The sequence below is a fragment of the Erythrolamprus reginae genome, chromosome 1 (genome assembly GCF_031021105.1).
Source record: "Erythrolamprus reginae isolate rEryReg1 chromosome 1, rEryReg1.hap1, whole genome shotgun sequence".
In the NCBI taxonomy this organism is placed as follows: Eukaryota; Metazoa; Chordata; class Lepidosauria; order Squamata; family Dipsadidae; genus Erythrolamprus; species Erythrolamprus reginae.
The window spans coordinates 300292388-300310463 of NC_091950.1; the positions used below are offsets into that span (position 1 = coordinate 300292388).

At 38.2% G+C, this 18076-nt stretch overlaps 1 protein-coding gene across 1 annotated transcript in view; it reads right to left on the minus strand.

Annotated features, from left to right (window-relative positions):
• The window catches only part of LAMA4 (laminin subunit alpha 4), a 124117-nt gene that overhangs the window by 87646 nt on the left and 18395 nt on the right, over positions 1-18076 (minus strand). Inside the window, exons 2-3 of the mRNA XM_070733359.1 lie at positions 4845-4946; positions 449-573 (exon numbers count right to left, since the gene is read on the minus strand). Of these exons, the coding sequence (XP_070589460.1) occupies positions 449-573; positions 4845-4946 (227 nt within the window). The remainder of the gene's footprint in view (positions 1-448; positions 574-4844; positions 4947-18076) is intronic.

An 18076-nucleotide genomic window follows, 5' to 3' on the forward strand; every position in this document is an offset into this window, starting at 1 on the left:
TTGGGAGGAAAAAAACTGCGTCTTATGGAGCGAAAAATACGGTACTTCTTTTTCAAGGCACATTTGTACTATAAATTCTTTCCCTCCACTTTGGTGCAGTGGTTAGAAACCAGGAGACTGTGAGTTCTAATATAACCTTAGACACAAAACCAACCAGTGACTTTGGGCCAATCACTTTCCTTCAATCGAACGAAAGAAGCAATGGCAAACCCTTTAGGAATCAAAACTGACCCAAAGGGGGTCAGGCAAGCACACACAAGGTAGATCACAGAATAAAAGAAAAAAAAAGATTAAGTATAATATATGCATTATTAGGCAACCCATACTAATATAATTTTTTAAGGCAGATTAAAGTGCAATGAACTTTAATATTGGGTAATTTTTTCATCAGCAGGAGGGATGGCTATAATAATTAACACCATGTGAAAATAAATATTAGTTTGCCTACTTGGCCACCCGAGGCAAGGGACAAGGACAAGGCTGGCAGAAGCTGGGTGCTCCTCTGGTCACATCACCCAGATAGCCTTCTGGACATCGGTCGCAGTGGTCTCCAGTTGTGTTTCTTTGGCAATCCTGTGACATGAGAAAGCGAGAGAAGGAACAGAAACACGTAAGAATTTCTTATTCTGACGGCCTAGAAATGATTGAAGTGAACCCCCTTGGCAATCAGCCTGAGGGACCTTGGTGCTGATGTGGTGATCTGGTGTTTATTGATGGATAAAAATAAGATTTTAGAATTGTATTTGGAACTTTTGAAGCTGAACGTGTCAAGCTTGCTAACAAAGCACCAACCAAATTGTTTGCCAGATATAATGTTGAAAGGCATATTTCTGCGACCTGTTGAGAGCTGCTCAATGTAGTCCTTTCATGTTCTAAACCACAGGTGTCAAACCTGTCATGTCACATTGCCATCACATGATATTTTGTGATGTTTTCCTCATGTTTGGGGAGCTGGGGTGGGTGTGCCCTGCGTATGACGCATCTGGCCCGCAGGTCACCAGTTTAACATCCCTTTCCTAACCAATTTATTTATTTATTTATTTATTTATTTATTTATTCATTCATTCATTCATTCATTTATTCATTTATTTATTTAATTTATAGGCTGCCCTTCTCCTAGTAAACTAAAATATACCAATACATAGGATAAAAACAAGTAAAAAAATAAAGCCCAGTACAGTGGTACCTCTACTTATGAACTTAATTTGTTCCGTGACCAGCTTCTTAAATAGAAAAGTTTGTAAGTAGAAGCAATTTTTCCCATAATAATCAGTGTAAAAGCAAATCATGCGTGCTATTGAGGAAATCACAGGGAGGGTGAAGGCCATGTTTCCTCCCAGGAGATTCCTAGAGAGGCCCCAAGGAGGCTTCTCCCTGCCCTTTCCGGTTACAGTTTCAGAGGCTCGGGTTTGTAAGTGGAAAATGGTTCTTGAGAAGAAGCAAAAAAATCTTGAACACTCAGTTCTTATCTACAAAAGTTCATAAGTTGAGGCGTTCTTAAGTAAAGGTACCTAAGGGATGACTAAATAACATTGTGGTTATTTAGTCCTCCCACTGTGGTCTTGCCAGCCGGAACTGCTTGGCCAATGGGACCTGAAGAAGGCTGACTCTGTGCGACCTAATTGGTCGCTGGGACATGTGAGGCAGAAGACAGTCCCACCATCATTCTACCATCAGCCCAATCATCATGCTCACAGTGAGATCTGTATTATTAAAGGATTCATTTCTTGATGTCTGCTTGGAATCAGTTTACCGATGAACATGCTGACTATCCTGTGATTATCAATTCATTTCCAAGAGCAGCCATATGAGTATAAAGGAATGGTTCCAATTCTTAATGATTGAAGAAAGGCTCTTGAAGAAAGTCACAGATTAGATACAGAAAAAAACCTGCTTCCATTTCACTTTATTCAGCAGAGACTTGGGTAGTTCTCTGATATACTGATGTATGACAGGTTACTTTAGAAAGATGGCTACAGAGAAATAGAACAAAAGAAAGGCTGCAGTGTCCCATATTTCAATCCATCCAAGAAGATGGTTTCATTTAGTTTGTTGTAAAAAGGATTTCTTTGTGGCTTCTGCAGGGTTTTTGTTTCTTATATTTCATTCTGGTTTGTTGGAATGCCCCCCCCTTTTTTTCTTATCTTTTTTGTCAGAAAAGATAAGAAACAAAGTTTTTGTTTTCATGTATAGAAAAGAGTGCAGTTTTAAAATGTCATCCTGTGAGCAAAGATTGCCTACGTATGATCTTTGAACCTGAGAATCATTTCCCTCCCCTATTGTTTTTCTTTTAGAAACTTCTGCTCCTGTCAATTTTTGCAAATTTGATGCAAAGACTGATTACCAGAGAAAATATTGAAATACACTGAGCATTTCAAAATAGCAATTTATTCTGAATGAAAAGATGGCAGATTTCTCCAATGTATGCAACATTTGCCAGAGAAGCAAAATATTTATTTGTTTTACGGTAGTTTTATGCCACTATCTTCCAAAATGGCTATTTTGAGTATAAAATCAAAATTATTTGAGAATCATTTCAAGTTCTTTTGATTGTTCTATTTTTGAAAAAAGAAATTCACTTGTGCATGAAGGGTTTGTTGGAACAAACAGCCATTTTTGTTGGAACAAACAGCCATTCTGATTAATGCTGCTTTGAATGTTTGATCCTGATTTGAATGCCGATACAAGTATTTTTCCTGTATTTTAAAAAGATATATTTTACCTCTGCTTGCACCAGTAAAGAACTAAATAGGTCTCTGCTGCTATTATTTTAGATTGGGCATCACTTTATGGGCATCTACATGAAGATTACAGAAAATCTGTGGCATTTAAGTAGGCATGGTTTATTTTCTTTAAAGCTGATGCTTTCTCTGTTTTTAGATATTAAGGACATTTCACAGTTCTTGGCTGGATAGATCACATTCCAGCCCAGATTTAATTGCAATATGGGTATAAAAAGTGTTATTATATTTCTGAATAACAAATAAGGCTCAATAACATCTTTACAGCTTATGTTGCACATTTTAAAATTCCTCTGTTTCCAATTTCCAAACTTTTTGAAGTACAAGTGGTTGGCAAGGGTCTGGTGAACACTGCTTATATTGCCAGTGACTATCAACTTAGGCATTTTTTAAAATGGGGGCTATAAAGGTCAAGGTTATGATCAGGGTCACTGCTAAGTGCTGCTTAAAGAAGCAGAGGAAATAAAGCCATAAACCTTTTTTCAGAGACCACAAAATGATTAAAAAAAAAAAACACCCACCAAAGGATAAGTTGACTGAAACATTTGCCTCATTCCATATAAGCCTTTTTAAAATCCATGACAATGATGGTTTAAATCCTGGGACATCTACCTTCTCCCCCACCTCCTAAAGGCAGTAGCTGGAATTTTTTTCTGGGGAAAAAAATGAAGCTTACTGTGCAAAACATAAGAGTTTGCCCATCTGGAAAGGAAAGTAATGGTTGTAGATGCCTAGTTAATGGCAAAAATTCCCAAAGTTAAAAGTTCCCAAAGTTTTGCCTAGTTAATGGCAAAATTTCCCAAAGTTTCCCAAAGTAGCGAAGCAATGCCTTGAAATTCCTAGTGTGTCCAATCACACTTGGCCAATAAAAAATTCTATTGTATTCAATTCTAATGGCATAAAAATTATTCAGAACCTTTTTGAACACAAAGTTATTGCTAATCTTTTTGTTAGCATTTTTGTTATTTTCTGTGAAGTGGTTTGACAGGACACTTTTGTTGTTTAATTGGTGCATTCTTGCTTCAGATTTCTTTCTGCCTGCATGTTTACTCAAGTTAAGGTGTCTGAATTCAAAGCTTATTTTTGTGTTAGTGTATTTAGGATTGCTTTGAGTAAAATGTAAATTTCTCCATTAAGTGAATAGAGAATTTAAACCTTTAGAATCTTAGTGGATGACATAAATACTACAAACAACTAAATTCTCTGCAGCTCATTCTTATGCATGCAAGCTCCACCTGAATGGTATGGGGATCACTCCCAAGTAAGGGCATACAAGATTGTAGCTTCAGACTTGTAAAAACACTAGATAATGAAATTATTATATTCTTATTTGACTTTGTTAGCTGAATATTTTGTTTAAGCTGTGGAGACACTTTGTCCAATACAAACATTTTGGAATACAATCCATGGTGTTTGCAGCAAAATGTGATGACACCTAATAAACATTGCAGAGATGATCACCACATAAATGTCATCATTGCATACTGTGTACTAATATCTGACATACGGTATGCATAGAGGACATGCAATAAATCATTCATGGTAGACCTGTTGTCTTCAAAAGGCAAAAGGCAATACGAGAGCCAGCATTCATGGTAGGCTTGTGGTCTTCAAAAGGCAAAAGGCAATATGAGAGCCAGCATTCATGGTAGGCTTGTGGTCTTCAAAAGGCAAAAGGCAATATGAGAGCCAGCATTTCAGGGCAACCTCCTAACCAACCAGAATCATTCTGCAGTGAGATGGACAGCATAAAAATTCAACAATAAAATAAAAATAAAAAACCTAGAGGATAGAAAAGTAAGCTTACTAAATTCAGAGAATATCTCACTTCGCATGACAGGAATCATACTAACGACCATTTATATCTCCCCTGGGTCTATACAATTTATGTATGGTATGCTTGTGTGAATGTTTAATAATGGGTTTTTAAAAAAATATTTTATATTGTAAATTATTAGATTTGTTACAAACTGTTTTTATTGTGTTGTGAGCTGCCCCGAGTCTGCGGAGAGGGGCGGCATACAAATCTAATAAATAAATAATAAATAAATAAATAAGGGCAAAGATATTCACACACATTGTAAAGCAAGAGAAGTTACTTACCACACAAATACCAGATCCATCAAGGCACTTGTAGGCATTGTTATTGCAGTGGCAGTGGTCGCAATTGCCTGAAATGGTGCGATAAAACCCTTCTTGACATTTCTGCAAGATAAATCCAAGGGGGAAAACATGAAATTGGCTATATTTTCCCAGGTTACTTTTTTTTTATTTTTACAACCTATATATTGCCCAGCTAGCATATAGCTATAACTCATGATTAAAAAAAATCCCTGCAATTTTAAAAATAAGAATAAGATCAATAAAAAAACCCAGAGCTACTATTGCTCAGATTTTGGTAGCTCTAATATATTTTTTAGCTCTGGCATTTTCAAGAAGGAGTTGTATGTATTAGGATGTATCAGTCATAATCCTAGCAGCAAGGCCATAGCAAATTTTTATTATTGGACATTTTAGATAACAAACCTTCAAAATGACCTTGTCTGAAGCCTGATAATGCAATTCTTCTGAACCCATATGTCTAAATAAGACACATGCAGAAAAGGTGATAAGTCAGGGATAAAGGGGTACTCTAAATATAGACTGTGTACATCCATTAAGGCACACATTTATGAAAGCAATTTTAGCAGATTGGCAGCAAGGTATCACAGATGGGACCGATCTGTCACTACTTTTCAAATTCCTTTTTTCAGTAGTTATAAAAGGAGTCAATCTCTTATGCAATGGCCAATAAAACAGATGAGAGGAGCTTTTTAGAGCAAGAATAAGAATTTATTTCAGTGTCAGCCTTTGTTTTGATGACACCTTGGACATTAAGAACTAAGGTTTTGATTCTCCATGCAGCACATGAATTCACAAGAGCACTGTGAAGTTTATATCAATATAAAGGAAATAAATACAATCCCAAATTTTGCCTGCCCCCATTTATCCTCCTGTCCTAACTATTTGAATACAGCTGATATGACCTTCTACCCCCTTTTCCTTTCTTGGAGAAAAAAGTATGGTTTTTCCATTTATTGCCTCTAGAATTATCAGGACATTTAGCTAATTGTATGATTTAAGTGATTTAATATTCTTTGATCCCAAAAGAGTTTTTATTTATTTATTTTGTCAAACAATTATAGGGTGATAATTTGTACAAATAAAACATTAGATAAGTAATGATAAAAACTAACAAAAGAAGACAATAGGACAGGGACAGTAGGCACAGTGTTGCGCTTATGCACGCCCCTTACAGACCTCTTAGAAAGGGGGGAGAGGTTAATTGTAGATAGTCTAAGGTTAAAGGTTTTGGGGTTAGGAGTAGAAACCACAGAATCAGGTAGTCCATTCAAGGCGTTGATTACTCTGTTGCTGAAGTTGTATTTTTTGCAGTCAAATTTGGAGCGATTGACATTTCGTTTAAATCGATTTCGTGCTCGTGTGTTGTTGCTGTTGAAGGTGAAGTAGTCGTTAACAGGTAGGACATTTTGGCATACGATTTTATGAACTATAATTAAGTCGGAACGGAGACGACGGAGTTGTAAGTTGTCTTAACCAAGAATTTCAAGTCTGGCAGAGTAAGGTATTTTGTTGTGAGAAGAGGAATGAAGGACTCTTCTTGTGAAATATTTCTGGACTCTCTCAATTGTGTTGATGTCAGATATGCAATGTGGGTTCTATACAGGCGAGCTGTATTCTAGGATTGGTCTGACAAATGTTTTGTAAGTTCTTGTTAGCAGTTCAAAATTACCAGAGAAGAAGCTGTGAAGGATTAGGTTAAAAACTCTTAAAGCCTTTTTGGCAATGTTTTTGCAGTGGGCTCTAGGACTTAGGTCATTGGGTATGAGTACTCCAAGGTCTTTGACAGATTGAGGGTTATCAATAAGTTCAATTCCTCCAAGTTTATATTTAGTATTCTGATTCTTTTTACCAATGTGTAAGACAAAGCATTTAGTGGTGGAGATTTGAAGTTGCCAGATTTTAGACCATTCTGCTACGTGGTCAAGGTATTTTTGAAGGGTAGCAGCATTGTCGGCGGTATTAAATAGTTTGACATCATCTGCAAAGAGAACGCAATTGCTAGTGATGCAATCACAAAGATCGTTTATGTATAGTATGAATAGTGTGGGTCCTAAAACACTACCTTGAGGGACACCACTGTTAACAGGAGCAGGAAGAGAAGTGACACTTCCTATTTTGACCAGTTGTTGTCTGTTAGATAGGAATGCTGTTAACCAATTGTGTAGTAGTCCAGAGATGCCATAGGATTTGAGTTTCAGAAGAAGTTTGTCATGGACAACTGAATCAAAAGCTTTGCAAAAGTCAATGTAGATTGCATTAATTGTATTACCTTGGTCAAGTTGAGTGGTCCAAATGTTTTTATAGTGTAAGAGTTGTAGATTACAGGATAATTTTTTTCTGAAACCAAACTGTTTATTGGAAAGTAGGTTATTAGCTTCAAGGTGGAGTGTAATGGATTGGTTTATGATTGATTCCATAACTTTGCAGGTGACACAACACAAAGAGATAGGTCTGTAATTTTCAACGTTGCTTGGATCTCCTTTTTTGAAGATAGGGATGACTGTGGCAAGTGACCATAGTGTGGGTAGGGAGTTGGTCCTGAAAGATTTATTAAAAATTATGCTCAGAGGTTCAGCCAAGGTGGAGGAGAGCTTTTTTTAAGAAGTATGCACATAGTCCATCTGGTCCAATAGATAAAGATGGTTTTAGGTTGTGTAATGTTATTTTCTGTAAAATCAATTTGTGTAAGATCATTGAGGTTATTTGTGGTGCGATTAGGAAATGTTGGGCATGAGCCATTGTTGTTAACAACGACTGAGCTGAAGAAGATGTTAAAGAGGTTGGCTTTGACTGATTCATCATTATGGTCTATGTTGTTTGGTCCTTTAAGGCAGTGATTTTCAACCTTTTTTGAGCTGCGGCACATTTTTTACATATACAAAATCATGGGGCACATTGAGCGGGGGGAGAGTGGGGGGGCTAAAAAAAAGTTTGGACAAAAAAATTATCTCTCTCTCTTCCTCCCTTTGACTCTATTTCTCTCCCTCTTTCTCTCTCTTCCTTTCTTCCCCTATCTGTCCATCCCTCTTTCTTTCTCTCTTCCTTCCTTCCTCTCTTTTTTGCTCTCTTTCTATCTCTCCCTCCTTCCCTGCCTCTCTTTCTCTTGCTTTCTCTCTCTCTCTCTTGCTTTCTTTCTCTCTCTCTCTCTCTCTTGCTTTCTCTCTCTCTCTCTCTTTCTCTCTTGCTTTCTCTCTCTCTCTTTCTCTCTTGCTTTCTTTCTCTCTCTCTTTCTCTCTCTCTTTCTCTCTTTCTCTCTCTCTTGCTTTCTTTCTCTCTCTCTTTCTCTCTCTCTTGCTTTCTTTCTCTCTTGCTTTCTTTCTCTCTTGCTTTCTTTCTCTCTCTCTCTCTTTCTCTCTTTCTTTCTCTCTTTCTCTCTCTCTTGCTTTCTTTCTCTCTCTCTCTTGCTTTCTTTCTCTTGCTGAGCTTCGCGGCACACCTGACCATGTCTCGCGGCACACTAGTGTGCCACGGCACACTGGTTGAAAAACACTGCTTTAAGGGGTGCGTTCCTACCTACCTTGCTGCCAGTTTGCTTCGTCCCACTCTGTGTGGGTATGTCTCATGGGTGCACACACCTTGCACATACTCGCTTTGCACACGCTCGCATGCACAGTGCCAAAAAATCCGGGGGGGGGGGACCAAAAATAAGATGGTGACCACATGCACAGTGATGGAAACTCAGATTGTGCACATGCTTAGAAGAAGAAAAACATGGAAAAAAAAAAAGATGGTGGCACCCACAGTCTGCACCAACTGAACTGGATTGGTGATGTCATTGTGACATCAGCAGCAGCTTGCTATCAGTTTTGGCAAACCAGTCCGAACTGGAAGGAACCCACCCCTGGTGGGGATTAATCAAATTTGCAAACTACTCTCTTTTCTTCCATCAGCAACAGTGACTTGCTTTACCCACTGGCATATAATTCAACTTTTTAAAAAAGTAGGTGGGCTGAAATAATCCTTACTTTAATTCTTTCTTTAACATTAACATTCTTATTTGCTATGAGAAGCAGTTCAAACCCAAGGGAGGATATTTTTCCCAACCCAAAGAAGAAAAGACCAGTTGTGTTGCTAAACACAATTAAGTCTTGAAATTGTTTTGACACCTGCATTTTGGTTTTTTTGAGACTTTTTCTTTAGACTAAGGCATCCGTAGCCCCAGAATAGCTAAGTTATGAATGTTGTCTTCCTTTACAAATAATGAAGTGCCTCATGCAGACAATAAGTACAATTACTTCCTCTTCCCTTTTAGCTTATCTCATATCAGGCATTGTTATATTTTGTAAAGCTGAGAAATAAAAGATAAACACCCAGTCTATAAAATGAAAGGAAATGTCATAGTCAAAGCAGAAATAAAATGACCTCAAATTAAACTGGAAATGTCTGAATTGGAAATTGTTTTACATATTAAAAGGTACAGTGCGCATAAAATATTGTACTCTGTACTGTGTACACAGTTCAGAGGTAGGTTTCAGCAGGTTCTGTCCAGTTCAGAACTGGCAGGGGAAATTTTGAATAGTTTGGGGAACTGGTAGCAGAAATTTTGAATAGTTCGTAGAACTATTCAATTCAAATACCACCTCTGACTGGCCTTGCCCCCATCTATTCTCTGCCTCCCGAGTCCCAGCTGATTGGGAGGAAATGGGGATTTTGTATTAACCTTCCCCTGGAGTGGGGAGGGAATGGAGATTTTGTAGTATCCTTGCCCTGGATTGAGGTGGGAATGGAGTGGTGGGGATTTTAGAGTATCCTTCCCCTACCATGCCCACCAAGCCATGCCACACCCACCAAACCATGCCATGCCCACCAATCCAGACCCACAGAGCCAGTAGTAAAAAAAAATTAAAACCCATCATTGACACAGTTATATAGCCTAAAATTTTGTATTATGAAGATGAGAACATTTATCAAGCCTTACTTTCCTATTAATGGAGTTATGTTAATTGAACCAGCTTGTTGACTTCTCATGTTTATGAACATTCTTTTATCGCTCCAACTGATAAGAGTGCAATTGATTCTCGAGAAAACCTAAAAATAGGGTTGATTGGCAGGCCTGGGGCCATTGATCTTAGGGGAGTGACTAGCGAGGTCAGCCCATGAATGTATGGATGGCTGCAATTATTTTAAATTGAAATATTTTAATACTGATTCAAGTTCATTTTTGTTGTGAGCCGTCCTGAGTCCCTAGGGAGTTGGACGGCATAGAAATATAATTAAACAAACAAACAAACAAACCTAGGACTGGATTTATTTATTGTGGAGGTTGAAAATGTGTTGTGCAAATTAATTCGTTGGTTTATAAAAAGTTACAGTGTTGGAGACCCAAATTAAAACTAATATTCTGTAGTGGAAACTCAACAGGTAATGTTGGACTCTATTTTGCCAGCCAAACTTACAGAGTTGTTCTCATAAAATGAATATATATGCTCAACTTGAGTCTTTTTGAGGTTTTGAAGGAGAGGGACTATGAATCAAATAAAAAAATCATGGCTGGTAGTTTTAAATGGATTATAGGAACCTATTTATTGCAAATAATAAAATACAAACAAGTTTTCTAAATCTTTTTCTGTGCTGACATTTTATTTGCAGCCTTTATTTTCTTGTACTGGGTTTAGGATTGTTAATAATGGAGCATGCTCAGAAAAAGGCAACAAGCATCTGCTTTCTGTTCTGTTGGAAGAGGATGGTTATGAAAAGAAAATCTCCTCTCTCTGCATATCTACTTTTATGGTAACAGTCCTGACTTCTTACATTCTCTTTCTTTGGTTCTATCAAACAAAATAAAAAGCAAAGTGTTTTCTCCTCCAAGGCAGTACAAAAATTCCTTACTGTCCCGTTAAAAAACTCAAACCATTTGAACTTTTAGTTACACACTACATTCTGCAGTACAGTAAGAGAAAAATGTGTGGTTTATTTTGTGTTCATTTTTTCTACTTAAAGTTTTCCTGACATTATTTCTGCCTTCCAATAAAACAACAGATAAATAAAAATCATTGGGGTCACCTCAGTGCCATTAACGGATCAATTAGCAAATCAAAAATCTGTTACTCCAAAGCTCAAATGGAAGAAGAATGTGGTTTCAGAGTTCATGTATATTGCAAGGAACTTTGGTTAAAAATGCATTCATGATTAGAAGCATGCAGATATCTAACCATCTGATCCATGTTCTGGTTTGAACTAGAGCTGCAGAAGCAAAACTGCCAAATGTCAGAGGGTTTCAAATAATATCAAGAAGCTTTTAAAATCATGAGTTCTTTTTTTAAAAAAAGGACATTAGTAGTAGAGGGCAGACAGGCTGCTGGACTGATGACCCTATTCAAAACATCTGGCATTCAGCAAACCTATAAAGTGCTAGTCTCCTAATTCTAGATTTGAGGATGCTAAACATACATAATTTACAGACAAATTATAATTACAGGTAGTCTTGAATTTATGACTGCAATTGAGTCCAACATTTCTGTTGTTAAGTGAGACCTTTGTTAAGTAATCTTTGTCCCATTTTACAACCTTTCTTGTCACCATTGTTAAGCAAATCACCACAGTTGTTAAATCAGTAACAAAGTTGTTAAGTGAATCTGGCTTCCCCATTGAATTTGCTGGTCAGAAGATCACAAAAGCATCTGAATTTTGATCATGTGACCACAGGGATGTGGCAACTGTTGTAAGTGTGAAAAACCATCCTAAGTCACTTTTTTTCAGTCACTAAATCAACTGTTGTAGGTCGAGGACCATCTGTTCTCAAATGGAAGTGGGTATGATCTTCTGAAGTAGGTTTAATCCAGAGCAATCAAGGGCAGGTTCCTTGGCTCCTCTTTCATAATGTATTCTATTTTCTCTTTGGATAGGTACTTTGTACACCGCCAGTAAAGGGAAGTACAGTACTGTAGTTTGGAATGTAAATTGACTTACCAAAAGTTTATTATTTTTGTTAACAATAATAAGAGCTAAAGGATTTGATTTTTTAAAGCTCAGCTGGCAGAAATTAAAAGCGTTTAAGAGGAAACTGGCTGTGATATATTTTTTTTAAGCTATGATCTCAGTTCTAGTGTTCAAAAGGAAGTTTGGGGTGATTAAACGTTCTGAGATACCTTGTCATTTAATTCCAAATGTGCATCTGCCCTTTGGACTGTTACTTTCTGTGGTTAGCTTCTGATTAGTAGATATAATGGTCTCATGAAAACAAAATATAGCAAACCCTGTAAGTCTGAAGTTCGTTTTCTACTTTGCTTGAGGAAAAACAGGACAGTAATAGCATTACAAATTTTGTCCTCCAAGATGAGGAGTGAAGTTAAATTTAATTTTAATTTAATTTTTATATGACATTCTGAAAAGGCTTATTATATTCCTCCGTTTCCAACACAATGCTCATTACTTTAGAAAGCCCTGTCCTTTGAATATCATTGTGAGTCAAGACTAGGTCAGGTTTTATTGTTGTTTTCAACCACAACGGCTTAGTTAAATAAGACACAATCTGCTGGGTTCACTCATAACCTACTGTATTATGGCTTAGTACATTATGCAAATCCAGTATGGGCAAAACAATGTAGGCAAACTATATTAAGGAGATGCTAAAAACCAAATTTGGTGGAAAGAAAATGAAGTCAGTATGAGTGCAGAGTTTCTTATATTTATAAATTAATATTTATTGGACAGTTTCTTTGTAATGTGGTTTGGACATTAAACTAAAAGCTATACAATTGTATTAATTTAACCTAGTCTAATAATCAATTTAAGCAGGGAAATCGTAAGCCTCACAGGCATAAGAAATGCTGGAGATGTAAAACTGTATTTCCAGCTATGCCAGGATGAATCATAAACAAGTCTGCTCAACAGCTGGTTTCAGTGCTTATATGGTATTCTTCAGGCATTATGTTCTTACTGTTTCAGAAAGACTGTCCTGCTATTTAATTAATAGTCTGTTCATTACTAGGTTTTCTTAAAGTTAGATCTCATCACAGATACGTCTCCCAACTAACACAACTATTGCTGTATTTTTTTCTAAGACGAACTCATAACGGCTGATGGAACTGAATGGAATGGAACAGAATATTTTTTCTTGGCCAAGTGTGATTGGACTCACAAGAATTTGTCTCCGTGCATAATCTTTAAGTGCACATAAAATAAAGTAATATAATCACAATAATGATACCAATAAGAGAAGGTAGTAGAAAAAGATGAGAAGGATAATAGTAATACAGTTGTACTACGTGGGTAAATACACGTACACATTAAGACAGCATTTTGAGAATTCTATGCACTCTGTTCAGCAGAGTGATGGCCTGTGTTTAGTTGTTTTGGTTTGAAATGCCCTTAGTGGTGTCCTGAGAAGAGGAGTTGAAACAGTATACAGTAATACCTTGTCTTACGAACTTAATTGGTTCCGGGAGGAGGTTCGTAAGGCGAAAAGTTCATAAGATGAAACAATGTTTCCCATAGGAAACAATGTAAAAGCGATTAATGCGTGCAAGGGGAAAAAATAGCAAAATGGCGCTCCGCTGGGCGCCGCCACCCAGCTGACACCTTTTGAAACAGCTGGGGGGCTTCTCAGCGTTCTCCTGAACGCCGAACCCGGAAGTTTGGCAAAAGTTCGGGTTCGGGTTCAGGTTCTGGAGGTGCCCGGCTGTTTCAGAAGGTTACAGCCGGGCAGCGCTGCCCAGCGGAACGCCATTTTTGCGATCGGCGGTGGGTTCGTAAGGCAAAAAAAGGTTTGTAAGAAGAGGCAAAAAATTTCTGAACCCCGGGTTCGTATCTCGAAAAGTTCGTATCACGAGGGATTCGTATCACGAGGTACCCCTGTATGTCCAGGATGTGAGGTGTTTGTAGATATTTTCTCAGTCCTCTTTCTGATTTGTGCAGGTATAAATATAAATAAATAAATATAAAGGTGTAAATATATGTAAGTATACATTCTACAGATGTACAGTAGAAAGAGGTCCCTCAGAACATCTAAGGTGTGGTGCAGTGGTTAGAGTGCAGCACTGCAGGCTACTTCAGCTAACTGCTAGCTGTAGTTCATCAGTTCAAATCTCACCACTGTCTCACCACCACTCAGTTTTCCATCCTTCAGAGGTGGGTAAAATAAGGACCCAGATTGTGGGGGGCAATATGCTGATTTTGTAAACCGTTTAGATAGGGCTGTAAAAGCACTATGAAGTGGTATATAAATCTAAATGCTATTGCTATTTCTAAAAAGGGAGAATAAGAACACTTATCAAAGGACAGACAAGACAAAACTGAACTATAAATTAATGGAGGCTATGTTTTTCAGCTAGCCAATGCAGCTTGTGTATTGTTAGAAACAAGAAAGCCCAAAATTGTGGCCAATGAAGTATTAACTCTTTTCTTCTCACAGTTCTGTTTTCTTTTGATTTGTGGTTGCGATTTCCAGGTTCCTATTTAGCCTAAATTGGAAGCTTTCTTGCCTGATGAAATACATTTAACATTTTGAACTTCATTCATATAATAAAATTGTAAAAATAGAAGTTTACCACCACAGAAAATGTAATAATTTCTTCACAGAGTTCTTCATATTATTATTATTATTATTATTATTATCAAAAGACTTCTGGGACAGATCTTGAGCTCATATCCCTTTGGTCGTGGCGTGTGGAGGCGGTAAGGGGCAGAAAATTGGAAGTAACAGAAACTGTGTGATTTCCTTTGGGCACCATTTGAAAGGTGATGGGCTGCTCCCCGCCATGGTTACAAGGCTAGGCCGGCCCAGATATGGAGGCGAGATGCCCATGGGGCTCACCCACCACATGCCCAGAGACAACAACCTGGGTGGGTGAGCCTCCCCACATGCATGGGCATGGCAAGGAGCAAGGGAGGGTCAAGTTTAATTTCAAGGCCAAGTTCAAGGCCAAGGGGACCCTCCTTTGCTCAGCAGGGGGCTTCACCCTATAGTTGCCCAGGAATGTTTGAATGGTAGTTTCCGCCCTCTTCGTTTTATCTCTGCAGGTCCTGAGTTAATCAATAAATGTGACCCATAAATCCCAGTTCTGTGTCCGTGTACTTACTCTGCGTCTATCGCAACACATAAATGATAAATGCTCTCTACATGGGGCTACCTTTGAAAAGTGTTCGGAAACTTCAGATCGTGCAGAATGCAGCTGCGAGAGCAGTCATGGGCTTTCCCAAAAATGCTCATATAACACCAACACTCCCCAGTCTGCATTGGTTGCCGATCAGTTTCCGGTCACAATTCAAAGTGTTAGTTATGACCTATAAAGCCCTCCATGGCACCAGACCAGATTATCTCCGGGACCGCCTTCTGCCACACGAATCCCAGCAACCAGTTAGGTCCCACAGAGTGGGCCTTCTCCGGGTCCTGTCAACGAAGCAATGTCGTTTGGCGGGGCCCAGGGGAAGAGCCTTCTCTGTGGTGGCCCCGGCCCTCTGGAACCAACTCCCCCCGGAGATTAGAATTGCCCCCACCCTCCTCGCCTTTCGTAAGCTGCTTAAAACCCACCTCTGCCGTCAGGCATGGGGGAACTGAGATACTCTTTCCCCCTAGGCCTTTACAATTTATGCATGCTATGTTTGTTTGTAGGTATGATTGGTTTCAAAATAAGGTTTTTTTATTTGTTGTAATATTGGATTTACATGCTGTTTTTATTATTGTTGTTAGCCGCCCCAAGTCTACAGAGAGGGGCGGCATACAAATCCAATAAACAAACAAACAAACAAACAAACAAATAAACAAATAAATAAACAAACGAATATTGTTACAAGGTATCTGTATCCCAAAAGATCCTGAGAGTTATAAGATGGTTAAAGCAACTAATAAGCTACCCAAGACACACAGTTCAATCTCTTGGGTTTGATTTGGAAAAACACAGTTTACAAGCTGAGGAAGGCAAGAGCTACTAATGTCCTCCTCAACTTGCCTCCAACCCAACATAAGTGAAATTCTACCTGTGTTTATCTGTTCCATGTCAAAGATGGGGTTTTTTTTCCAGTTTGTATCCACTCACACAGTGTTGTCTAGATCGTCGCTAGCACTTCCCTTCCCTGCACATAAACAACTCAGTTCCAATTGGCTTCTGAGTACAATAGTGGAAGGTCCCTCCTCTCTGATCATTGTCCCTCATAGCCATTTTGTTCCACTTTAGTGGGCAGTCTGCATTCTGCAAGGACAGCCACCCTAGGCTCTATTAAGCTGCTCATTCTAGTTGTTTTGTTTCTCTGCATTTTCCTGTTGATAGGTTGATCAGCAACCCCACAGCTGTTCTGGGCTGTTACCTGTTGTCATGGCAATCCTTCCATGGTGTCCTCAGTTGCCTAATGTTCAACTGGTTGCAAGGCAAAGCAAGAGAAGGATCTCTGTGGCAACCAAGAAGAGCCTAGACTAGAGCAACCATGGAACTATTAGATCCTTGAATAGCTCTCATCTCATCATTCCACTGATGTAAATGCAAAACAAAAATAAACGAGAAAAAATGAGTTTTTGTGCCTGAAAAAGATTTACATCCATTTGCATATCCAGAGAGCAGGTGGTGGGAACGGCAAGGATACTTCATTTCCTGTGAAAGGGAAGCCAGCAGAATTCCCTCCATGTGTGGGAATAGGAAATGGTTTATTTGACCATATATAGAATATGACTCCTTCTTTGTTCAGAAAACATTGCTAAGTCCACTGTGCATTTAATGTGCACAATTAAGCCTCACAGCTATCTCTTTTTTTGTTTTAATTTGAAATATTCATTTATTACAGATCCAGTCTATGCAGGTAATACCGTATATTATACATATCAATGTTGTTTTATACAGCATTATACAGTCAATGAAGGTAATAAAATCTAATTAATAATAATAATAATAATAATAATAATAATAATAATATACATATCAATGTTTTGGAGTGCTGTGTTGATCAAATTGTATTATTTGCCAACTCCGAAGCTCAAATTGCCCAAGGAGCTGCTGATAGGTTCTACAGAGGTGTTATTGAGTCTGTCATCTGCACCACTATAACTGTCTGGTCTGGTTCTGCAACCCAACAGGACAGACACAAACTTCAGAGGATAATTAGAACTGCAGAAAAAACAATTACTGCCACCCTGCCTTCCATTGATTACCTGTATACTGCATGAGTCAAAAAGAGGGTGGCGAAAATATTTACTGACTCCTTGCATCCTGGACATAAATTGTTTCAACTCCTACCCTCAAAACAACGCTATAGAGCACTGCACACCAAGAAAACTAGACACAAGAACAGTTGTTTCCCTAATGCCGTCTTTCTGCTAAACAAATAATTCCCTCACCACTGCCAAACTATTCACTAAGACTGCATTACTATTACTATTAGTCTTTTCATTGTTCCTATCACCCATCTCACTGTAACCTGTTGCTTCTATCTTTATGATATATACTTTCTAATTTATTTATGTCTGATATGAGGTGTGGGTTTCAGACAGATGAGCTGTATTCAAGGATTGGTCTGGCAAATGTTTTGTATTCTCTAGTTAGTAGTGTGATATTATGGAGAAGAAGCTATGTAAGATTAGGTTAATAATTCTTGAAGCCTTTTTGGCAATGTAGTTGCAGTGGGCTTTGACACTTAGGTAATTTGATATGAGTACTGTATTCCAAAATCTTTAACAGAGTGAGAGTCATCTCAAGGTCTTGTTTATTCAGCTTGTATTTGTTGTTCTGATTCTTTTTGCCAATATTCAGGGCAGAGCATTTGTTGGTTGAGATTTGGAATTGCCAGATGTTTCACCATTCTGACACAGAGTCAAGACCTTTTGGGAGGGTAGCAGCGCTGTCGATGGTGTTGAAGAGTTTTACATCATTGGCGAAGAAAACACAGTTGCTTGTAATGTGATTGCAAATGTCATTTATATAGAGTATAAAGAGCGTTGATCCTAGTAAACTGCCTTGGGGTACACTGCTATTAACAGGAATGGGATTAGATAGGGCCCTCCCTATTTTGACCACTTGTTGTCTGTTGACAGGAATGCAGTTAGTTATTCAGTCATGTAGGAGTCCAGAGATACTGTAGGATTTCAGTTTCAGAAGTACTCTATCATGAACCACTGTGTTGAATGCTTTACAGAAGACTATATAAATTGTGTCTATTGTTTTGCCCTGGTCATGTTTTGAGGTCCATATGTAGTAGTTGTAGATTGCAGGATAATTTTTTCCTGAAACCAAATTGCTTGTTTGAAAGTGGTTTATTAGTTTCTAGGTGGAGGGTAATGCATTGGT